Raw genomic sequence first — 25,539 nt, 5'->3', positions numbered from 1 at the left:
AAGCCATTTTAGTCGGCTTTGGAGCGTGCGCACGTGGCTGCCGCCTGATGGCATTTTCACCTGTGTCTGATGGTCTCACTGTACCTTCGAGGAGTATAACACACACACACACACACACACACACACACACACACACACACACACACACACACACACACACACACACACACACACACACACACACACACACACCACAGATATAATAACTGTAATCCCACACACACTTCTCTCTTTAGGCATCTGTCCCTTTACCAGGGAGAAGACCAGCCCTAACACACACTCTCAGCTTCACCAGAACTGCGTTATGTAAACCTAGACTTAGTACAGCTGGGAGTCATTGTTCTAGAATCTCTGCAGTGTCTGCATTATCTAACAACGTGGAGCTGTGCCACGTGGAGAGAATATGAACCTGCCCGCCTGTTCCTGGGTTTATCCTGTCGATCTCATTATTACTGCAGCATGTTTTCTCTGCATTAGGGAGGAGCAACTACCAAAACATAAACTTGGTTGTTGGTCCATCATTTCCAACTAGTTGTGTGCGTGTGTGTGTGTGTGTGTGTGTGTGTGTGTGTGTGTATTATACCTACCCAATACAACATGTGACAGATTCTTCTTTTTCCTTTGTCCAGGTATGACTATGTGGAGGTGCGTGATGGCGTGGATGAGAATGGTCAGCTGGTGGGGAAGTACTGTGGGAAGATCGCCCCGTCACCCGTGGTGTCTTCTGGGAACCAGCTCTACATCAAGTTTGTGTCCGACTACGAGACCCATGGAGCAGGCTTCTCCATCCGCTATGAGGTCTTCAAAACAGGTGAGAGGAGACCAAGTGAATGAAAAACACACACACGCGATCACAATACTCGTTTCCTGGTTTGTTTGTCATTTAGTCCTGCTGCTTTAATGCATCAAGGTATTACATATGCTAAACAATATGTCTCCACACAAACGGATTAATAATGTTCACCATGTGTATATAACTGCCTTAATTGGCAGCAGCTAATCGGGAACCTTAATAAATACCAACACAAATATTCTCCATAAACAATCTGCAGCAACTGAATGTTTCTTGCAGTACTTCTGAGACGCACTGTAGTCATAGACATATGATGATTCTTGTTCATCCAGACTGACAAATGTCCTCTTCCTCGGTTTACGTGACTCCACATCATCATGGTTAAGTGGGGAGGGTGAGTCATCAATGGTTTCCTGTTTCTGATAGGCTAAATTCAAATTCATATATTCAGCTGTCGTCAAAAAACCCCGAAGAAGTTCCTTCCTCAACAATACAATCTCCGTCTTGTTTTCACCAATACTATCATGGGATGTTCTTCCTCCTTATCTGAAGACCACACAAGAGGCAGAGCTTCCTGTTGTTGCCTTGTCTTCCTGTGTTTATGGAGGGCTGGGGAAAGGATTTCCATTGAGTAACTGGGAGAGAGGGAGGACACAGACAGGTGCAACAGAGAGCAGACTCCACTCTGATTAATTAACCCTCAGCCAGTCTATGGGATGACCCAGACACTCAGAGAAGATGGAAGCCCTGACAGGGCCCTCTTTTTAATCTCTGAAGTGTGTGTGTGTAGGGGTAGGGTATGTGTGTGTATCCGTGTGTGTGTGTCCCTTTGATCTGATGTTAATGCGCCCACACGCCAGCTGCCTCACACACATCTCCCCACACTTCAGTGAAGTGCAGCATTCCCTGTTGATGAGGCAGTTCAATTGTACACACCACATTCCTCTGAGGAGGTGTTTCCCAGTCTCATCCATTAAAAGGACTGATTAGAAACGAGCTGGGTTAGGGCCCCTGGGCTACGAGGGATGGGGGGAAGAAGTGCTGAATGCAGGGCGTTGCGATATGGAGAAATATATCATATTGATATCCAGATGTGTTTTCACTGAGAGGGGAATATGTCCTATTGGAGCCTACTGGAGCCTACCCAGGATGCTGTAGTCTTGGTGGGATGTTTTGCTCCAGGACCATCCCCTGTAAAGCTGGCATCATGGTTGTGCCGTCAGGACCGGGCCGGTTCTTCTGTGGCAGCCAGGCAACAGAAGCTTGTTTAGCTTTGAAACCAGCGTGCATAGACACCTAGACTCTCTGTGAGGAACCTGGAGCGCAGCCCTGGCTTTCATCAGCAGTGCAGTCAACAGAGCAGAGGAATGTATAATTGGGGGGGAAAACAGGTTGTTTGTAGTCCTCCACATCTCTCACACACACACACACACTGGTTTTTCAATCAAGGGATCTTAATTAGCCCGGGCTATTTCTTTTATGGGCAGTAAATTGTCGGCCTCGCTCCACACAGAGAGAGAGAGAGAGAGAGAGAGAGAGAGAGAGAGAGAGAGAGAGAGAGAGAGAGAGAGAGAGAGAGAGAGAGAGAGAGAGAGAGAGAGAGAGAGAGAGAGAGAGAGAGAGAGAGAGAGAGAGAGAGAGAGAGAGAGAGAGAGAGAGAGAGAGAGAGAGAGACAGAGAGAGAGAGAGAGAGAGAGAGAGAGAGAGAGAGAGAGAGAGAGAGAGAGAGAGAGAGAGAGAGAGAGAGAGAGAGAGAGAGAGAGAGAGACAGAGAGAGAGACACAGAGAGAGAGACACAGAGAGAGAGAGACACAGAGAGAGAGACACAGAGAGAGACACAGAGAGAGAGACACAGAGAGAGAGACAGACAGGTCCAGCTTATGTTGTCAATTGCTGGAGTGCACTAGGGTCACCGAAACTAAGACACAGCTAACTCCTCCAAGTTCCCACCACCACCCGTTTAGGCCAAATGGTCCGGGCCGGATTTCAGAAGACAAACAGGCCATCCTTCCTGACTAGAAGCCTTTATGTTTATCCTGTCATCTTGTCTCACTTAAAGTCTTCCTCAAGTGTCTCAGAAAAGGTCCCTCTCCTTCTGAAAGAAGCCATATGCTTCTGTTTAACAGCTCTGCAATTTGTAACTCTCAGAGCCACATCAAGCCTGGCGCCGGGCCCATTGAAGTGGGCAAAGAGAGAGAGAAAGAGAGAGAGGGGGAGAGAGAGGGGGAGAGAGGCAGGGATCATGCCACTGTTCCTCCCTCCATCCCTCCTCCCCCTCTCCCTGATGCTGCTCACTGTGATGGAATTTGAAGAGTGGAGAAAAGGGGAATGGGGAGGAGGGGAGAGGAGGGGATGAGGGAGGTTATCTGCCCTGCCTTTAAGTGAAAAGCCCCATCATTCCGCATTTCACTCCCCAGAGCCGTTTATCATGTTCCTGCTCTACGAGTGCTTTTTACGAGGACACCTGTGTCAACTCCCAGGGAATGAGGAGAGGTGAGGGAGAGGGGAAGACTGATGCAGGGCACGTGGACCGTTCAGCTTTCATCTCGTGAGCGCTCTCATAGGCACAGGTCACATCTGGCACTGGCACACACCCCATAGAAACTTTAGACTCAAACCCTCTCTTTATGCTTAAGGCCCCTCATTGGTGCTCTGTCTCATCCCTCACTGTCAACATAGTAGGAAATTATGTCATAAGCATGTTGACATGCTAAATGCCTGTCAGTGCGTCAAAAAGAGAGAGAGTTTGCGTGTGCGTTTTTGTTTAAATGAATGACACACACCCCAGCTGTAGCTTCAGGTTAACATTTGATTGTGTCCAAAGAGTAATTGTCCACTGCCCTTTAACCCTTCTATCAGTGTAGCTACAGGCGAGGAAACGTCCACCCAGAAGTAGCTAGTTACTAGGCGGACTGGGCTAATTATCAACCAGATCGACACATGGAAAATATGCAGCAGGGATTTGCTCAGCAGACTTAGAACAGCACCTCCGAACATTAAGGGCCCGGTCCATAATAATCCTGACCAGGCAGGGAAGGAAGGAGAGAGAGGCAGTCATGTTAAAGGCATGTGCCATGTCGCCGTGTTAACCAATGATTAGCCACACGGCATTACAGCAGTCTCCTTTCACCGTCTAAAGAAACATTTTGAAATGCTAAATAGACAAACCTAGCCTAAGGGAAAATGAATGAGGGGACAAGCATGTTGAAAGAGGCCCCAAGTCGGCTGTTGAAATCGTATTTCAAATCAAATGACATTTTATTGGTCACATACACATGGTTAGCAGATGTTAATGTGAGTGTAGCGAAATGCTTGTGCTTCTAGTTTCGACTATGCCGAAAAATCTATAACGAGTAATCTAACAAATTCACAACAACTACCTTTATGTGTACACACAAATACACACAAATGTAAAGGGATGACTAAGAATATGTACATATAAATATATGGATGAGCGATGGCCGAACGGCATAGGCAAGATGCAGTAGATGGTGTAGAATACAGTATATACATATGAGATGAGTAATGTAGGATATGTAAACATTATTAAAGTGGCGTTATTTAAAGTGATTAGTGATGCCTCTATGTAAACATGATTAAAGTGGCGTTATTTCAAATGACTAGTGATATCTTTATTAAGTCCGTTTATTTAAGTGGCCAGAGATTTGAGTCTGTATGTTGGCATCAGCCACTCTATGTTAGTGATGGCTGTTTAACAGTCTGATTGCCTTGAGATAGAAGCTGTTTTTCAGTCTCTCGGTTCCAGCTTTGATGCATCTGTACTGACCTCGCCTTCTGGATGATAGCGGGGTGAACTGGCAGTGGCTTGGGTGGTTGATGTCCTCTATGATCTTGTTGGCCATCCTGTGACATCAGGTGCTGTAGGTGTCCTGGAGGGCAGGTAGTTTGCCTCCGGTGTTGCAGACCGCACTACCCTCTGGAGAACCTTGCGGTTGAGGGCGGTGCAATTTCCGTACCAGGCGGTGATACAGCCTGACAGGATGCTCTCGATTGTGCATCTGTAAAAGTTTGTGAGTGTTTTAGATGACAAGCCAAATTTCTTCAGCCTCCTGAGGTTGAAGAGGCGCTGCTGCGCCTTCTTCAAAACACTGTCTGTGTGGGTGGACCATTTCAGTTTGTCTGTGATGTGTACGCAGAGGAACTTAAAACTTTCCACCTTCTCCAGTCCTGTCCCGTCGATGTGGATAGGTGGGTGCTCCCTCTGCTGTTTCCTGAAGTCCACGATCATCTCCTTTGTTTTGTTGACGTTGAGTGAGAGGTTATTTTCCTGACACCACGCTCCAAGGCCCTCACCTCCCTGTAGGCCGTCTCGTCGTTGTTGGTAATCAAGCCTACCACTGTAGTGTCGTCTGCAAACTTGATGATTGAGTTGGAAGCGTGCATGGCCACGCTGTCAAGGGTGAACAGGTAGTACAGGAGAGGGCTGAGAATGCATCCTTGTGGGGCTCCAGTATTGAGGATCAGTGGGGTGGAGATGTTGTTTGCTACCTTCACCACCTGGGGGCGGCCCCTCAGAAAGTCCAGGACCCAGTTGCACAGGGCACGGTCGAGACCCAGGGTGGTGAACAGCATTCTTACATAGGTATTCCTTTTGTCCAGATGGGTTAGGGCAGTGTGCAGTGTGATGGCGATTGCATCGTCACTGGACCTATTGGGGCGGTAAGCAAATTGGAGTGGGTCTAGGGTGTCAGGTAGGGTGGAGGTGATATGATCCATGACTAGTCTCCCAAAGCACTTCATGATGTCAGAAGTAAATGCTACGGTGCGAGAGTCATTTAGTTCAGTTACCCTAGCTTTCTTGGGAACAGGAACAATGGTGGCCATCTTGATGCATGTGGGGACAACAGACTGGGATAGGGATTGGTTGATTGGTCTATGTGTCCGTAAAGATTTGGGTACGTTGAAGATTTTGACACGAAACGGAAATCCTTAGCACTTTGGGACTTGAGGTTAGAAGATGTGAAAGATATATTTAACAAGTTGTGACTTTTACCTGTTAAATAAACTCTACATAGTGCACTACTTTAGACCTTAGGGAATAGGATGCCATTTGGGGTCTAGCCACTGTGTTTTTGAGGCTGCAGCTCGTCTCAACACCCGTCATAACACTGTGTTTTTGAGGCTGCAGCTCGTCTCAACACCCGTCATAACACTGTGTTTTTGAGGCTGCAGCTCGTCTCAACACCCGTCATAACACTGTGTTTTTGAGGCTGCAGCTCGTCTCAACACCCGTCATAACACTGTGTTTTTGAGGCTGCAGCTCGTCTCAACACCCGTCATAACACTGTGTTTTTGAGGCTGCAGCTCGTCTCAACACCCGTCATAACACTGTGTTTTTGAGGCTGCAGCTCGTCTCAACACGTCATAACACTGTGTTTTTGAGGCTGCAGCTCGTCTCAACACCCGTCATAACACTGTGTTTTTGAGGCTGCAGCTCGTCTCAACACGTCATAACACTGTGTTTTTGAGGCTGCAGCTCGTCTCAACACGTCATAACACTGTGTTTTTGAGGCTGCAGCTCGTCTCAACACCCGTCATAACACTGTGTTTTTGAGGCTGCAGCTCGTCTCAACACCCGTCATAACACTGTGTTTTTGAGGCTGCAGCTCGTCTCAACACCCGTCATAACACTGTGTTTTTGAGGCTGCAGCTCGTCTCAACACGTCATAACACTGTGTTTTTGAGGCTGCAGCTCGTCTCAACACGTCATAACACTGTGTTTTTGAGGCTGCAGCTCGTCTAAACACCCGTCATAACACTGTGTTTTTGAGGCTGCAGCTCGTCTCAACACCCGTCATAAATCATACTGTTTGTTTAATTCCAGCATGCTGTCTGATCTCTTTCAGTGTGTGTGTGTGTGTGTGTCAACACCCGTCATAAATCATACTGTTTGTTTAATTCCAGCATGCTGTGTGTGTGTGTGTGTGTGTGTGTGTGTGTGTGTGTGTGTGTGTGTGTGTGTGTGTGTGTGTGTGTGTGTGTGTGTGTGTGTGTGTGTGTGTGTGTGTGTGTGTGTGTGTGTGTGTGTGGCGGTGGGCCCTGGCAGGTAGAAGAGTGGGTGCTATTGGGATGCACTCGACTGAGCCTCTCTCTGAGAAGTTTGTGTTTTTCAGGAAGAAGCTCTGGAGTGTTTACAGGCCCTGTGCATCTTGGTACGGCTTTCGGGGGCGATGCGATTCACAAACAACAGGAGCAAAACCAGAAAGAGACAGACAATGGGTTGTGGGTTAACGTGTGGTTATCAATGCCACATTATTTGCCTCCTGAAGCTGGCCACACACAGACACAAACACGCACACAGTAAATAGCTTAACTGTAGCATACCATCAGGCAAACACAAAGCATCGTGGGTAGAGAGGTAGCAAGAGATGAGAGGAACTTTTGAGGAATGGCCTTCCGTGCAGAACGAGATCAAATGAGACCAAGGAGAAATCTGTTTTCTGATTATCTCTTCAGGGGAGAATGGACCTTTCCTTTATTCCATCTTTTTCCGTTCTGATCTTTTTCCCTGCACCCATCATCTTTTTCAAGACACCCACACAAAAACACACAATGGCCGCTAGTTTGCCCTTCCCTGTCCCTCTTTGCTCTGTGGCTGAATGAAACTATGAAAGGGATGGAATCTGGATGGAGGAGGTGGTGGTGATAACATGGAATTACGGCGCACAGAGAGAACGTAGCGGAGACAGACAGACGTGCTCTCCTGTTACCCACTAGCCTAGCGCTCCATCTCTCCCACTCCCTCTGGCTGTCCTTTGATCCTGCTCTAAGATAGCCCTGCAGTCCTAGCGAGTGGCCAGCGCCGTCCTCTCCGCTCCTCACACAGGCATTGGGAGCAAAGTCACACAGTGTGAAAGGATTCTTTTATTTTCTTCTTTTATTTTTATTTTTTTTTTGTCTGAAAGGATTTTCTTTTGGACCAATTCTACACTTGTCAAACATCATATGAGACAACAGCGACAGAAAGCGGCGACCAAGTGGAAAGCTCCTCTCAGACAGAGCTTCAGCCTGGAAGCCATATCGAGCTGTTCTTTCTTTTAAATTGTATATCCACTAGGAACTCTGCAGCAAACTGTGGTCCAGTGCACTTAAGGGCTGTCGGAGACTTCTTTCCATGGAGTAGCCGGTTGTCTGGTCTGTTATGTTCCATACACACCTGTGGGCCCCTGAACCTCCCTCCCTGTCCCCCAACTCAGCCGACCCCAGGATCAGACTTTAAGTGGAGGCCAACCGAGTTCTGGAGAGCCACATCTATGGGAATTATATTTTAGCGCAGTTGGAATCGCTCTCTGGTCTCTCTTGGTTTTCCAAAGGAAAATTTAATGGCAAGACCCGCTGTTTTGAAAACCAGCAGCTTTCAGAGCAGCACTAAATGTCAACTCGCATCACAGTCAAACCGAAATGGTGTTCCTGCCTTGCCTTATTCTTCCCATCAGCCCGCCCTCGACCCCTCCCCCCCAAAAAGCTAAGACATAAGCCACTCTCCTCTCATTTTCAACGTGTGTCAGATAGATTGAAGGGGTTCTGATGGTCCTGAATTTGGGGCCTGGCGAGATGCCTGCAGATGACTAAATAACAGGGGGGGGGGAACTTTGCCACATTCACTTAAGCTGCGTGGGCTGTTACACTGGTGTACAGAGCTCTATCTAACTAGCCACACATGGTGATGGTGATGGCTCCCCCACAATTTCTGCCTCAATCAGCCTGCGCCCATGGAAAGGTTGTCAGAATAACATGGAAGTGACATTAACCACTGCACGGTTCTACGACTAATGGTTGTAATGATAACGTGAGTTAACAATGGTTTAGTCTTCTCTGATGGTGTGCCGTTCATCAGGCGAATGGTCTCTCTTGAGTTAGAATACCAGTAAATCGTTTTTATGCAGTTTTTGGTATTTGTCCTGCCAATCTTCAAGCAGTGTTAATAAATCATACTTGTCTGGCCATGAAGCTGTGTAAAATGACGAATGTGTGAAATCTGCTCACTTCCCTCATCAGCTGAAAGCCTTTTCTCCACAGAGCCATGAGTAAATGTTTTGACTTGTTGGTATAAAACAAAAAACTGGCAAATGTGTGTGTGTGTGTGTGTGTGTGTGTGTGTGTGTGTGTGTGTGTGTGTGTGTGTGTGTGTGTGTGTGTGTGTGTGTGTGTGTGTTGTGTAGCCCCCCCCTTGCCTCTCATCGCTGAGGCTGTAATTTTCTCTAAGCACTTCTCATATGTCGCACAGACGTGTAATGAGGGCTGGTGTGGTGTGTGTGTGTGTGTGTGTGTGTGTGTGTGTGTGTGTGTGTGTGTGTGTGTGTGTGTGTGTGCGTGCGTGCGTGCGTGCGTGCGTGCGTGTGCGTGCGTGTGTGCGTGTGTGTGTGTGTGTGTGCATGCATGCGTGCGTGTTTGTGTCCGGGTGCATGTTCATTCCGCCCCATGCTGGTGATTGAGGCTTTTCTATGATGTTTATACTCACTCTGGCTAGATGTTACAGCAGCAGCAGATTCAACACACACACACGCACACACACTCACGCACGAACGCATGCATGCACACACACACACACAACACACACACACACACACACACACACACACACACACACACACACACACACACACACACACACACACACACACACACACACACACACACACACACACACACACACACACACACACTGAGGGATGCAGAAGTGGGAAGTCATCGACAGAAAGAGAATAAGAAGTTGAGAGAGAGAAGGGAGGAGTGGTGTATATTCTCCAGCCTTTGGTCAGTCGGCGGCCCATTGAATGAATGACAAACATGTTAAGGTGGTCTCAGTGCCATAAAGCACCACTTCAAAGCACCAGCTGGCTCACAGAGCTTCTCAACCCACAAAACAAGACACTCTAAAGTATCCCTTTGTGATTCCTCTATATGTCTTCTTTCCATCCTCTATCGCTCTTTCTCTTAAACCTTTCTTCAACCTTTCTTTCTTTCCTTCTTTCTCAGTTGCAAAATAGATGTCAAAGCCCTGGATTAATAAACAGATATATCAATTCAAAATCTCTATTTGCCTCTCCTCCTCTCAGGTCCGGAATGTTCCAGGAACTTCACGTCTAACAGCGGGGTGATAAAGTCACCTGGTTTCCCGGAGAAGTATCCCAACAACCTGGACTGCACCTTCATGATCTTCTCCCCCAAGATGTCCGAGATCATCCTGGAGTTCGAGAGCTTCGAGCTGGAGCCTGACACCACTCCTCCCACCGGGGTCTTCTGTCGATACGATAGGCTGGAGATCTGGGACGGCTTCCCTGGAGGTGAGCCACAGTCAAATATCTGGTCAGATATAGTATCTTTGTTAGCATTAGTATTATACACTATGGTAATATAAACACACTGAATAGGACTGATGAATGTGGACTGGACACATAGCTTAGTCATCATGGCTCAATGCCAAACATGTCCTCGTTCAAATAATCTACCGTACTCCCTTCCTTCCCATACAGTCACCTATTGTGTTGGGGGAGTTGTTTATGCTTGTCAGTTGGGAGGAGGCCTGGTATGTAGACAAGGGTGGTACTCCACCCTACTGTTGACCAGTCAGCAGTGGACTTTCCCCTGTCCAGAAACAACCTAAACTCTTTGTCTAGGTTGGGATTTAGTTGTTGTTTCTCACTGAGTTTAAAATGGCTTTGAACAGTGTCAGACTTGCTTCAGGTATGATATAGAAGGTGTATGACTTCTCCAAAAAGAACCGTGTTGATTAAACAGGCTGTGAAGACCTCGCGGGCTCAGTCCATGTCACATAATTAGCACTTTTATTTGAATCCCTCGGTGAAACGCATCAACAACACTGACATCTCTTATAAACAACAGAGACGTTGACATGAAACTACCCTCTCTCAGGAACATATGTTTATTCTGAATATGAAATTCTGAAACGTTTATTTAACACTCTCAGAATAAGTGTTTCTTATTCCTGTCTGAGCGCAAATAATGTTTCCATTGAAAACAAAGAAAGTATATAGCCAACCACAGCAATGTCTTCTCTCTTGTCGTTTGGGGGTCTAAAATCTGTAAATAACAACGTAACACTTCTCACATCCAGAGTAATTGGGTGTGTGAGACAGCAGGGTCTGGAGCATGGGAGGGGCAGTAGAGGCACAAGGCCATGGAGGAGACAGAGGAGACGTAGGGGGAGGTTGGGGGCTGTGCTGTGTGTCAGGCCCTGTCTGATGAGGGCTGGGCACAGTACCTGTGGTGCCTTTCAGATCAGTGGTGCATTAGCACAGAAGGCTGGAGGCACACTCCTCCCCCTCCCTCCCTCCCCTCCACCTCCCCTCCTCTCTCCTCCCCCCTCTCTCTTCCCTACTTCTCCCCCTCCCTCCATCTCCCCTCCTTTCTCCTCCCCCCTCTCTCTTCCCTGCTTCTCCCCCTCTCTCCATCTCCCCTCCTCTCTCCTCCCCCCTCTCAATCTATCCTCCTCTCTCCTCCCCCTCTCTCTTTTCCACTACTCCATCTCCCATCCTTTCTCCTCCCCCTTCTCTCTTCTCCACTCCTCCCCCCTCTCTTCTCCACTCCTCCCTCCCACTCCCTCTGTCTCCCCTCCTCTCTCCTCCCCACTCTCTCTTCCTTACTCCTCCCCCTCCCTCCATCTCCCCTCCTCTCTTCTTCCCCCTCTCTCTTCCCTAATCTTCCCATCTCCCATCCTCTCTCCTCCTCTCTCCCCCCTCTCTCTTCCCTACTCTTCCCATCTCCCATCCTCTCTCCTCCTCTCTCCCCCTCTCTCTTCCCTACTCTTCCCATCTCCCATCATCTCTCCTCCTCTCTCCCCCTCTCTCTTCCCTACTCTTCCCATCTCCCATCCTCTCTCCTCCTCTCTCCCCCCTTTCTCTTCCCTACTCCCCCCATCTCCCCTCCTCTCTCCTCCCACCAGGACCATAGAGACATGCAGAGTTCACAACAGAGCATTTAACATTTTCATAGTGCCGTTGAGTCATGCAGATCATTTAGGAGATGCCCCCCTCCCCACCACCACCACACACACCAGGCCATCCTACACTGGATGGTAGAGGAGCAATGCTCTTCCCCCTAAACCCCAGTTCATGCACCCCCCTTCTGTGTTATAATGCTGAATCTGAGCCATCAGACCCTGTCCTGGTGAACCCCTCTCCCTTTCATCTGTGTGTCTGGATTTAAGGCCTGGTTGTACATGGCATGTCAGAGTGAGGGGAGGTGATAGGTTGAGAGGGGAGCAGGGCAGCAGCCTGACCTTCACTCACCACTGATCACAGGCTTACTAATCAGAGATAAGCACCAGGCCTCCAGACCTGCTTAACATCTAGACAGAGGAACACACACACACACACACACACACACACACACACACACACACACACACACACACACACACACACACACACACACACACACACACACACACACACACACACACACACACACACACACACACACACACACACAATGTGTCACAAACTAATTTAAAGTGCTCAGTGGAGTGTGTCCTGGTTTCACTTTTATTGCATTATTTTCTTTTGACATTCTCTTATTCCCTTTTTTCCCTTTCTCTCCATTTCTTTCCTCTTTTTCTCAGTGGCTTTTGAGAACTCTTTCCACTGAGGCCGACCATACCCACCTCAACACTAAACCAGACAAGACCATACCCACCTCGACACTAAACCAGGCCAGACCATACCCACCTCAACACTAAACCAGGCCAGACCATACCCACCTTAACAATAAACCAGGCCAGACCATACCCACCTCAAAACTAAACCAGGCCAGACCATACCCACCTCAACACTAAACCAGACAAGACCATACCCACCTCAACACTAAACCAGGCCAGACCATACCCACCTCAACACTAAACCAGGCCAGACCATACCCACCTCAACAATAAACCAGGCCAGACCATACCCACCTCAAAACTAAACCAGGCCAGACCATACCCACCTCAACACTAAACCAAGCCAGACCATACCCACCTCAACACTAAACCAGGCCAGACCATACCCACCTCAACACTAAACCAGACAAGACCATACCCACCTCAACACTAAACCAGGCCAGACCATACCCACCTCAACACTAAACCAGGCCAGACCATACCCACCTCAACAATAAACCAGGCCAGACCATACCCACCTCAAAACTAAACCAGGCCAGACCATACCCACCTCAACACTAAACCAAGCCAGACCATACCCACCTCAACACTAAACCAGGTCAGACCATACCCACCTCAACACTAAACCAGGCCAGACCATACATACCCAACTCAACACTAAACCAGGCCAGACCATACCCACCTCCACACTAAACCAAGCCGGACCATACATACCCACCTCAACACTAAACCAGGCCAGACCATACATACCCACCTCAACACTAAACCAGGCCAGACCATACATACCAACCTCAACACTAAACCAGGCCAGACCATACATACCCACCTCAACACTAAACCAGGCCAGACCATACATACCAACCTCAACACTAAACCAGGCCAGACCATACATACCCACCTCAACACTAAACCAGGCCAGACCATACACCAACCTCAACACTAAACCAGGCCAGACCATACATACCCACCTCAACACTAAACCAGGCCAGACCATACATACCCACCTCACCACTAAACCTCAACCTTGTTTCGTCTTAACAAGGATTCCCTCTTCCTCTCTCTCTAAATGCTAAATGACTTAAATGTCTCTCTCTCTCTCTCTCTCTCCATGCCTTAGTGAAAACCCTCTCTGGTCTTACACTAATACAGCCCCAGGTTTTAGGTCCTGCTCATAGCTTCATCAACACACTAGTTCTCTCACCTCCGTTGGGGGGTGTATGTGTTTATTGTGTATGAAAACCCATGTGACAGGCCTAGGGCAAGCAAATACTGACTTAACTCCTAACTTTACACACACTCCCACCTTCAGCTGTGACCTTGGTAACTGACAATCTCCCCCTCTCTCTCTCTCTCTCTCTCTCTCTCTCTCTCTCTCTCTCTCTCTCTCTCTCCCTCTCCCCCCTTTTTTTCCCTCTCTACCCCCTATCTCCCCACCCTCTCTCTCTCTCCCCTTTCCCCCCTCTCCCTCCCTCCTTCCCCTTCTCTCTCTCTCCAGTTGGTCCGTACATTGGGCGGTACTGTGGTCAGAACACCCCTGGTCGTATCATCTCTTATACGGGCATCCTGGCCCTGATAATCAACACAGACAGTGCCATCGCCAAGGAGGGATTCTCTGCCAACTTCACTGTGTTGGAACGGACCGTGCCAGAAGGTAGGTGACTGTCTATCATCAATGGTCCGATTACAATGAGAGATGCATTATTTTAACTGTCTACTAGGATAAAATGTTTAAAAAAGATCTACATTTAGCATTTGCTAAAATGACCTTTCACCATGAATGATAAAGCTACAATCGCTGTACATACTGAAACTACCATACACCCCTCCCTACATATGAGGGGTGGTCCCTGTTCCACTGCCACACGTGTAGTTTAATGTGGGACTAAAGTCAGTTAATAAATCATCAGCTCCCAGTCTTTTCATTAAGGAGATGTGATACAAGGCATGGGCCATCTCCCCCAGTTTACGAGGCCTGACTTCAACACAGTGGGCTGTGGGGGCAGAGACACCGGGGGTGGACAGTGCCTCACCAGCCCCTCCAAACAGTCCTCTTCGTCCTGGGGCCCGGCCCCAATGACCCCAATTTGAGAAATGCTCCGGCTAAACATTTCATTGATGAAACACAACCACCTCGAAGCCCATAAATCTTTCCACAAGCCACCCCTCCAGTCATTCCTTCTCGCCCCCCCCCGGTTGTTATGGCGATGACTGGTGTTAAAAAAAACACTAATCATCCCAGATGGTGCTAGGTCCCCCGTGGGGAGTAGTGATATGCATGTGTGCTGAGGTCCCTCGATAGACTCACACAGAGCCTGAGCACAGCCGCATACAGCGATGACTGCCTGTGTCACTAGTCCCTATAGTCCCTACAGCTCAGCACCATGGCAACGTAAACATAACATGTGTTCAGACTGAACACTAATCCACCAGTATTACATTTATTAGATAGGGACAGATACAATCAAAACACTAATCCACCAACATGAACTCATCAAGTCACTGCATTATTTGACATCTGTCGTACTTACCTAATTATGCAGTTGGCAGCTTTACGACCTGGCTGAATGGATCCTCATATCAGAGAGACGGAAGATCAAGTCTCTGACAGTTTTTATCCACTGTGCTGCTCTAGTAGGAATGTATTATTACGCCCTTTGATGTATAATCTATGGGTTTTCCTTTTTACCCCGTACATAATATAAGACTTGTACACTTCAGTCGAGAGGGGGTTTTGTAGGATGGATAAGGTGTTGCTTTGATGGTGATGAAGCAGGCTTGTCTCCTCTCCCTGACAGCCCTGATTTAGGCTGCATGGGGCTCTGGTCAAAAGTAGCGCACTCTAAATGGAATAGGGTGCCATTTGGAACACTTCCCGACTATCTCCCTGATCCCCCAGCGCCACACTCCACGGAATGGGCTGCTGCTTAAAACGCAGGCTGATAGCTTATAGCTGATAGCAGCACACATGATCACATTTACCTCAGGGCTGAAAACCAGAGACTCTTTGTTTACAGTCAGAGGGCAGATAGAAGTTCAACTGGGTCTGGTTGATGTTTATGGAGAGATTCAGATTCCTCCTCCAACATAAGAAGAAGAAGAAGGGGGTCTTTCAGAGAGGAGAAGAAAAGAGTGGAATGTGATATACATATTTTTTCCCCTCATCTTTGCATCTCTCTCTCTCTCTCTCTCTCTTTCTCTCTCTCTGCAGTAGTGAGTAAGGTATAGGTTATGCAGCAGTCAGGGACTGTCTATGAGCTAAAACAGATGGTCTCTCCATCTGCTTGACGCTGAACAACGCTGATTTACACAATACGTAACTGTGTGTGCCTGCCTTAAGGTGCGTGTGTGTGTGTGAGATATGTGTGTGTGTGTGTGTGTGTGTGTGTGTGTGTGTGTGTGTGTGTGTGTGTGTGTGTGTGTGTGTGTGTGTGTGTGTGTGTGTGTGTGTGTGTGTGTGTGTGTGTGTGTGTGTGTGTGTGTGTGTGGGGATGTGGGGATGTGGGTGTAGGTGGGTGGGTGACTAGAGACAGCAGGGTCAGACTGGGGCCAGGGCCGAGCCTGACCCTGGAGGTCATAGGGTCAGCGTCTAGACAACTCCGCTACATATGGGACTCCGGGGAATGACGAAAGAAGAGCTCACCTCTTGACCTGGCCGGTGGTTGTATACTTACACACACGCACACACGCGCGCACACACACAGACACACACACACACACACACATACACACACTGGCTGACCCTGGACGGTAGCACCATGTCAACATAAACAAGGAGATGCCCTCTATCCTGGTTGGGACAGGGCATTCTGGGAGATTTACGGCCCAGAACACCGACAATAAACGTGCCCTAACACCCCGAGGGAGAACAATATTAGGAAATGTGCACCATGTGCGAAACACATAAACTGCCTACAGGGAACTTTAAAGGAGAGATGAACCAGCACCAGAGGAAAAACTACTAGCTCAACTTTAATGCATAATAGTTTCTCTTTTCCGATTACAGGTTACAGTGAACTTAGCCCTACACTGAATGTTTTATGACTAAAGCTTTATGTCTTGATGTAGCACCACACTTTCACTGTGCTTGCCTTCCATTTAAAGCCTCTGTGTGTGGTAGTGGGAGAGAGGAACCGGAAGCAAGGATCTGCTGAGCTGAGGCGGCACTGATGTGGCTCTTTATTCCGGCCACCAGAGTACCAGCCCAGACCCTGCCACTGAGTGTCCTACTCCCCAGGGACCAGCTCTGTTTTGGGGGTTGATGTGTGCTCTGGCCTTGGTGCTTTCAGCTCTAAATTTACACAATCTCTCGCCTTCTTTCCCACCACTTCTCTCTCTCTCTCTCTCTCTCTCTCTCTCTCTCTCTCTCTCTCTCTCTCTCTCTCTCTCTCTCTCTCTCTCTCTCTCTCTCTCTCTCTCTCTCTCTCTCTCTCTCTCTCTCTCTCTCTCTCTCTCTCTCTCTCTCTCTCTCTCTCTCTCTCTCTCTCTCCCCCTCCCTACATCTCTCCCTCTCTCTCTCTCTCTCTCTCTCTCTCTCTCTCACTACATCTGTCTCTCTCTCTCCCCCTCTCTCTCTCTCTCTCTCTCTCTCTCTCTCTCTCTCTCTCTCTCTCTCTCTCTCTCCCTTCTTTACCACCACTTCTACCTCTCTCTCTCTCTCTCTCTCCCTCCCTTCATTCCCACCACTTCTACCTCTCTCTCTCTCTCTCTCTCTCCTACATCTCTCCCTCTCTCTCTCTCTCTCTCTCTCTCTCTCTCTCTCTCTCTCTCTCTCTCTCTCTCTCTCTCAAATAACCTCTCTCTCTCTCTCTCTCTCTCTCTCTCTCTCTCTCTCTCTCTCTCTCTCTCTCTCTCTCTCTCTCTCTCTCTCAATCTCTCTCCCCCTCCCTACATCTCTCCCTCTCTCTCTCTCTCTCTCTCTCTCTCTCTCTCTCACTACATCTGTCTCTCTCTCTCTCCCCCTCTCTCTCTCTCTCTCTCTCTCTCTCTCTCTCTCTCTCCTTCTTTACCACCACTTCTACTCTCTCTCTCTCTCTCTCTCTCTCTCTCCCTTCATTCCCACCACTTCTACCTCTCTCTCTCTCTCTCTCTCTCCTACATCTCTCTCTCTCTCTCTCTCTCTCTCTCTCTACATCTGTCTCTCTCTCTCTCTCTCTCTCTCTCTCTCTCTCTCTCTCTCCCCTTCTTTACCACCACTTCTACCTCTCTCTCTCTCTCCCTCTCTCTCTCTCTCTCTCTCTCTCTCTCTCTCTCTCTCTCTCTCATCTGTCTCTCTCTCTCTCTCTCTCTCTCTCTCTCTCTCTCTCTCTCTCTCTCTCTCTCTCTCTCTCAAATAACCTCTCTCTCTCTCTCTCTCTCTCTCTCTCTCTCTCTCTCTCTCTCTCTCTCTCTCAATCTCTCTCCCCCCCCTACATCTCTCCCTCTCTCTCTCTCTCTCTCTCTCTCTCTCTCCCTTCTTTACCACCACTTCTACCTCTCTCTCTCTCTAAATCTCTCTCCCTCTCTCTACATCTCTCCCTCTCTCTCACTACATCTGTCTCTCTCTCCCTCTCTCTCGCTCTCTCTCTCATCTCTCTCTCTCTCTCTCTCTCTCTCTCTCTCTCTCTCTCTCTCTCTCTCTCACTACATCTGTCTCTCTCTCCCTCTCTCTCGCTCTCTCTCTACATCTCTCTCTCTACCTCTCTCTCGCTCTCTCTCTCTACCTACATCGCTCTCTCTCTTTCTCTGTCTCTCTCTCAGACTTTGACTGTACAGACCCGTTGGGTATGGAGTCAGGGGAGATAGCATCAGAGCAGATCGTAGCTTCGTCCCAGTACAACCCTGGCTGGTCCCCGGAGCGAGCCAGACTCAACTACTATGAGAACGCATGGACACCAGGAGAGGACAACAACAAAGAGTGGATACAGGTACAGTCTGCACCATAAGCACAAAGTCAAATATAACATTCTGCAGATGTTTTTTATCCAAAGTGTGCATACATATTCTTATGGATGGCCTCAGCCAATCTTAGCATGGCTAGCTCCATGCTGTACCAACTGGACCACGCGGGACCGCCATGGGTCCCAAAGTCACCATAGAATTTCTCAAAGGTGGCTAATGTCTCATCATAAATAATCCCAGAAGTCTGTCTGCTCTGAGGACACCCCTGTGGCATGCTGGGTACATATTTTAAGGTGATCCAGAAATCTGGTGATTAATTTATGCTTCCTGTGGAACTTCAGGCTAGCTGTGGATTCCAGACACTCCACAAAGTCTCTCTCTCTCTCTCTCTCTCTCTCTCTCTCTCTCTCTCTCTCTCTCTCTCTCTCTCTCTCTCTCTCTCTCTCATATCCGCTGTGGTTACTGCCCCGGGGGACATTTCCACCAACACACACGCATGGTTATCATAGGGTTTTATTGTACTACATGTGTGCTGGGATCTGCATTAACATTCACAGACAGAGAACTTAATATGAAAAGACTGTAGCTCTGTCTCTGATCCCAAAGGCACTGCTATGTCACATACCCTAGAGCCTGTTATTGTGTTGAAGTGGTAACCCCACTGACCCAACCATACACTACATTACCTATACAAGTTATTTTATGATAGTCCGTCCACGCCTCGCTGAGAAGTTGAAAGTTTGCCTCGACTGCAGGTATGTAGTCCTCAAGAGGCTTTTTAATAGTCCACTGGTGTGGCTCAGTTGGTAGAGCATGGTGCTTGTAATGCCAGGGCTGTTGGTTCAATTCCCACGGGGTACCAGAATGAAAAAGTACTGAAATGTATGCTCTTGCTCAGGATCAGAGCATCTGTTAAATGTAAAACTGGCTTGGAGACAGATATTTTAGGTTTTCCTAAAATATTAGGTTGTCCTTATTGCTATGAAAATATTGTCCTGAGGGCCCCTGTTGCCCCTTCCAGACTAATTGAATTCAAGGAGTGGGAGTGTGTTTGTTTTTGTGTGTGTATGTCTGTGGAGGAGGCCCTTGGCTCTGTGCTCTGTAGGGGAGTGGGAGGAGAGCCCTGGGCCTGGCAGGGGCCCATTGTACTGGAGAGAAACCAACGCCTGTGCCCTAAATGACACCCTATTCCCTATACAGTAGTGCACTACTTTTGACTAGGACCCATATAGTAGTGCTCTGGCAAAAAGTAGTGCCATTTGGGATGCATACACACACTCCCGTCCCAGACTACTTCCTGCAGCAGTTCCTTTAGAGGAGAGGGTTAAAGTTGTGTGACGTTGATTGTCCCTCAGAGGTGAAGTTACACAGTTAAGCCCTAAGATGTTGCATCTATTGGGACATAGAGGAGGTCAATGATTGACAGAACACAGGTTCATACTGGAGATAGGCACAAATTCATTGTCATGGGTCCTATCAGGTCTGGACATAACCTGTGAGTTTGACCAGAGAGCTATGACCATAGAGATCCTATGGCTTAGTTTCATCAACAATCAAGATGCAGTCATGATTGATAAGTGGAAGGATAAGCAGTTTCTAAGAAATACTGTAGATACTATGGTCTTGTCCTTTCCCAGTGTTGCTAGATTCAGCCTATGTGTCCTGGGAGACTTAATTCAGTGGGAATCTGACTCAAATACCTATTTGTGTTAATGAGGACTTATTTAAAACCAGCCTTTTAAACCAAGTGGGCCGTTCTGCTCTGTACTGTTCTGTTCTTCACTGTCTTTCTCTCCTAATGAACGTCTGCATGTGTCTCTCTCCTGCTGTGCTGATTCCAGAGCAAAAGAACAACGATTTGGCAACTGTTCAGAATCCTCAATAGAGTATTGATTATGCTAGGGTTTTTATTTATTTATTTAAAAGTGCACTAATTTCATAGTGTAGAGAATCATTGTACCGTCTAAACCGCTGAGACATATATTTCCCATCACCCATCATGTTGTATTTTTTGCTGTTTGAAGCTGGAGTACAAAACCAAAAGTAAAAAAGACGCAAAACCGAAACTTAAGAAAGGGAAGCATAGAAATAGCGCACATAGAACAGATCTACGGCTTCTTAGACTTTCTTTCAATTAGCATGACAGATCTATAGCTCACATTTCTATGTGAATTTGGTCAGGTTGCCTAAAAAGTGACATATTGCAGCTTTAATTGTATTCAGCAGTAAAATACAGCAAGATAAAAAGGCTCCAAAGCCAGATGACAAAGAAGTGGATGCCTGGCACGTGTGTTTCTACGCTAACAAAGAGTGAATTCCGTGTTGGTATGGTGTGTAATTTATAATTTCTTGAAATCTTTGCCACTGCGCATATGCCCTCCCTGAGCTCATGAAGAGAGAGAAATTTCATTATAACAAGTGTTATTAAAAGAATGGGGTTCTTCATTTCTCTTTCATTAAGATTGTCTGAGGGAGGGAGCAGCAGCAACAACAATCTCTCCCCATCGTTAATGGCAGGCGCACTCACGGCACCACGAGACAAATCATCCCTCACGCCTGTTAGATGGATATCAATTCATTATTCATTTCATTAATTCTCTGTATGCAATTTGCACCAGACGGTTTTATTAGCTATTCATGACAGGCAGTGGGGTTTGAGGGGTTGATATCTCAGGCATATTTCTTCTCTGCCTATAGTTTATTCAGATAACATATATCTAGAGCTGGATAGTGTAGGTTTGTCAACTATTTTAATGCTGCCTCTCATGTTAATGTATTGAGATGAGGAGCAGGGCAACATGGTGGGGTTTCTCCTTCTGTTAATTAGGCTGGTGGGGTTTCTTATGGCTTAGCACGGAGCTCTGGTGGGTTAGCTATTCATCACACTCTATTGTCCCAGAGGAACAGTCCTTTGGTGTGTGTGTCTGTGTGTGTGTGTGCGCGTGAGCACACGTGTGTGTGTGCATGCCTAAATGCGTGTGGGTAGGTGGACAGGCGACCTTTGAGGATTCTCACATCCACCAGGAAGTGTATTTATAATCGCTAGATAGCTATTCCGCTTTCCATTCCCATGTCAGCCAGGTACAGTGAATATCTACCTTTGTGGATCCTCCATCTGTTTGAAGCCCCCAGAAGGGGAATAGTATGGATGTATGAAGCAGCAGGTTGCTGTGATGAATGAACTCACCTTTAGCCAGATAGTGTATTTTTGGGTTGGTTCCAATAGGAAGACCTGAATGGTGCGCGATGGGCCTGATTCCAATAGGAAGAGCTGAATGGTGCACGACAGGCCTGGTTTGAATAGGAAGACCTGAATGGTGGGTGACGGACCTGGTTCCAATAGGAAGACCTGAATGGTACGTGACGGGCCTGGTTCCAATAGGAAGACCTGAATGGTGCACGACAGGCCAGGTTCCAATAGGAAGACCTGAATGTTGCGTGACGGGCCTGGTTCCAATAGGAAGACCTGAATGGTGCACGACAGGCCAGGTTCCAATAGGAAGACCTGAATGTTGCGTGACGGACCTGGTTCCAATACGAAGACCTGAATGGTGCGTGGCGGACCTGGTTCCAATAGGAAGACCTGAATGGTGGGTGACGGGCCTGGTTCCAATAGGAAGACCTGAATGGTGCGTGACGGACCTGGTTTCAATAGGAAGACCTGAATGGTGGGTGAGGGCCCTGGTTTCAATATGAAGACCTGAATGGTGGGTGAGGGCCCTGGTTCCAATAGGAAGACCTGAATGGTGCGTGACGGACCTGGTTTCAATAGGAAGACCTGAATGGTGGGTGAGGGCCCTGGTTTCAATATGAAGACCTGAATGGTGGGTGACGGACCTGGTTCCAATAGGAAGACCCGAATGGTGGGTGACGGACCTGGTTCCAATAGGAAGACCTGAATGGTGGGTGACGGACCTGGTTCCAATAGGAAGACCTGAATGGTGGGTGACGGACCTGGTTCCAATAGGAAGATCTGAATGGTGGGTGACGGACCTGGTTCCAATAGGAAGACCTGAATGGTGGGTGACAGACCTGGTTCCAATAGAAAGACCTGAATGGTGAGTGACGGACCTGGTTCCAATAGGAAGACCTGAATGGTGGGTGACGGACCTGGTTCCAATAGGAAGACCTGAATGGTGGGTGACGGACCTGGTTCCAATAGGAAGACCTGAATGGTGAGTGACGGACCTGGTTCCAATAGGAAGACCTGAATGGTGGGTGACGGACCTGGTTCCAATAGGAAGACCTGAATGGTGGGTGACGGACCTGGTTCCAATAGGAAGACCTGAATGGTGGGTGACATACTAGGAGGAAATACCTTCACCTGTACAGTACATTTGGCCCTCTGACTGAGGGAGGACAGCTATATTTTTGGAGGACATTCACGTTGTCTCCGACCTGAAAACAAAAGCGGAGGGAAGATTCCCTGGTACCCCTGGGACACTGACGACACACACACATATACACACAGACACACACGCACACTTCGACGCTGACGTCATGAGGAATGGGCTCTGTCAGGAAAGGAGATAGAGTGGGAGAGAGGTTTTCCCTAGGCCTGAGTGATGCCATAAAAGCAAGATGGCATCACAGAGTCTAACATCTTGCCTCAGACAGCAACCATTGATCTCACACACACACACACACACACACACACACACACACACACACACACACACACACACACACACACACACACACACACACACACACACACACACACACACACACACACACACACACACACACACACACACACCATGAATAATACATGCTGTCCCTGAGAGAGAAAGTCAATACCTGAAATCATTTCTGTCGTCTATCACATAAGGATAAGATACAGGTTATTCATAGTATTGTTCTTTACTGATGAGTTCAATGGTAAATGTTCTCCATATCTGTAGGATTTATTTGCGAATAGGTTATAGCCATAATTATCCATCTTGCGTCATAAGTCCATTATCGGGATTTACAGCATGATCTGTTTTATCTTACACACATCTCGCCGACAACCCAAATTATTTAATCGTAAGTAAAATTCTGGAGACAAAAAGAGAGCGGCCCTTCTCTCTAAGCACTCTGGGAAAGGATGTTGACTTTAATCTTGTTTGTCAGGAGAAAACCAGTTGATGAAAGAGCAGAAAATTAAAAACAATGTTTTCATAAAACTGCCCTAATCTCACTCATTTGGCTTTGGCCCAGTAAAGTCACCAAGTGCAACAGGAAGTAATTATATGTTAACATATGGCTGCATGGAGGAAGGCCATGTCTTTCCCCATGGAAACCGCTAGTACGCAGGCACACAGTGGTGGAAAAAAGTACTCTATTTTCATACTTGAGTAAAAGTAAAGATACCTTAATAAAAATGACTCAAGTAAAAGTGAAAGTCACCCAGTAAAATACTACTTGAGTAAAAACTTCTTTTAAAAAAGATATACTTAAATATCAAAAGTAAATGTAATTGCTAAAATATACTTAAGTATCAAAAGTAAATCATTTCAAATTCCTTATATTAAGCAAACCAGACGGCACAATTGTTTATTTTTTTACATTTACAGATAGCCAGGACCACACTCCAACACTCTGTCGTCATTTACAAACAAAGCATTTGTGTTTAGTGAGTCCGCCAGATCAGAAGAGTACAGATACACCCCAAACAACTACATCAGTAGTACTTCAAAGTATTTTTACTTAAGTACCTTACACCACTGCATACGCACGAACACACACACACGTACACACACACGTACACACACACACACACACACGCACGCACGCACGCACGCACGCACGCACGCACACACACACACACACACACACACACACACACACACACACTAGCCTGCACTATTTTATAAAGAAAAACAGGTTAAAATCCACTTTTCCAGCCATCAGCCATCAAACAAACACTAATTACTGACTTCCCTGAAAACATTGTCTGCTTCCCAAATGTACTAAACTACTTGTGACCAGGTTGCATAGGGCTCTGGTCAAAAGTAGTGCACTATGTAGGGAATAGGGTGCCATTTGGGATGCAGACATTGCCTCAGCTCTCCAGCCGTTTATCCAGGTCCAGGGAGAAAAGGAAGGAGAGAGAGAGAAAAGAGAGAGAGAGGGGAGGGAGACGGAGTAAGGCAGTGCTGGGCTCTGGGCTCATGTCAGCCGCTAAAACAACTTGCTCAGCCATATCCTGTTTTCCTATGGACCCACACGGCCCCGTACAGCGGTCAACAGCCGTCCAAATGTGTTTTCAATTATCCATGGTCAGTGGGATGAAGGATAGAATAGAAATGAAGGATCGAAATGTTTCGCACTCTCGGCATATGTCCCATATGTCTCCACATTCCCTACCTCGTGCACTCATTTTGACAGGGGCCCTATGTGGGAATAGGGAATTGGGTGCCATTTGGGACGCAGACTCCTCTCCATTGTCTTTGTCAATGAGAGCTCTTCAAGCTGCTGGGACTGTCTTGTCATCATGCCAAAGGATGAGTAATTATAATAATGGGCTTGTAATTAACATCAGCTTCTCTCTGTTGATGAAGTCTGGTTTAAAAGAAAGTGGAAGGAGACAGCGATTTGGCTGCCCTGTCAGATCTACTGTACGGTTAAAGCCCCCGACTCCGGACGACACACCGGTGTTTGAGCCCTGTCTGGGCCCCTCTGTCTGTGTCCATCTACCTTCATACTGTACTGTCATTAGAAGAAAAAAAAAACACTGTACAGTATCTAGGCCTGTCAGCCTCTTGACTGAAACATGCTGTTACTGTATCATAGTGGTCATCCACAGACGAGGCTGCTCCATATCCTGTACCAGGCTTGTCACTGAAATGTCCTGATGAAGTCATTCTCCAGTCAGTTCCTTCCTGAGGTCTCGTTGCTTTGTTTCCTGAAGGACGGTGGTCATTAGTCAGTCATCTGTGGTAACAGTGTAAGCAACCATGGAGGTCATTGTGGTTCCCTCCCAAATTCGCTATTTAGTGCACTGCTTTTGGCCAGAAATAGTGCCCTAAATAGGGGAAGAATGTGCCATTTCAGTTGCGCTCTATGTGTTTAGGGTGATTCAATAGGTTGTAAATCGTTAAAAAAAAAAAAAAAACACCTGAAAGTAGGCTACTGTCTCAGACTGAAAACTGTAATCATTCCACATCGTCACACCGTCACACGCATGCATGCATGCCCGCAAACACACACACGCGCACGTGCACGCACGCACACACACACACAC

General features: G+C 47.5%; 2 protein-coding genes across 6 annotated transcripts in view; one reads left to right on the top strand and one right to left on the bottom strand.

The window, feature by feature from the left end:
- The window catches only part of LOC118371079 (neuropilin-1a), an 83,987-nt gene that overhangs the window by 24,661 nt on the left and 33,787 nt on the right, over window positions 1-25,539 (top strand). The window contains exons 4-7 of the mRNA XM_052483305.1: window positions 630-811; window positions 9,874-10,101; window positions 13,930-14,085; window positions 18,171-18,337. Coding sequence (XP_052339265.1) covers window positions 630-811; window positions 9,874-10,101; window positions 13,930-14,085; window positions 18,171-18,337 — 733 coding nt within the window. The remainder of the gene's footprint in view (window positions 1-629; window positions 812-9,873; window positions 10,102-13,929; window positions 14,086-18,170; window positions 18,338-25,539) is intronic.
- On the bottom strand, window positions 20,852-23,389 carry LOC127912829 (uncharacterized). Of its 5 annotated transcripts, none has more exons than XM_052483301.1 (3): window positions 22,519-23,389; window positions 22,402-22,479; window positions 20,852-22,362 (listed from the first exon to the last, which is right to left on the bottom strand). In XM_052483301.1, the coding sequence occupies exons 1-3, from the start codon at window positions 22,612-22,614 to the stop codon at window positions 21,406-21,408; spliced, it is 1,131 nt and encodes a 376-aa protein (XP_052339261.1). In that variant the 5' UTR covers window positions 22,615-23,389; the 3' UTR covers window positions 20,852-21,405. The 5 variants fall into 5 exon arrangements, with proteins under 5 accessions (XP_052339261.1, XP_052339263.1, XP_052339264.1 ...); XM_052483303.1 differs by having other exon boundaries at window positions 22,441-22,479; XM_052483304.1 differs by having other exon boundaries at window positions 22,558-23,389.

This window comes from Oncorhynchus keta, chromosome 28, assembly GCF_023373465.1.
Source record: "Oncorhynchus keta strain PuntledgeMale-10-30-2019 chromosome 28, Oket_V2, whole genome shotgun sequence".
NCBI lineage: Eukaryota > Metazoa > Chordata > Actinopteri > Salmoniformes > Salmonidae > Oncorhynchus > Oncorhynchus keta.
The sequence above is the reverse complement of the archived record's forward strand: the minus strand, read 5'-3'. Positions and strand labels throughout refer to the sequence as shown.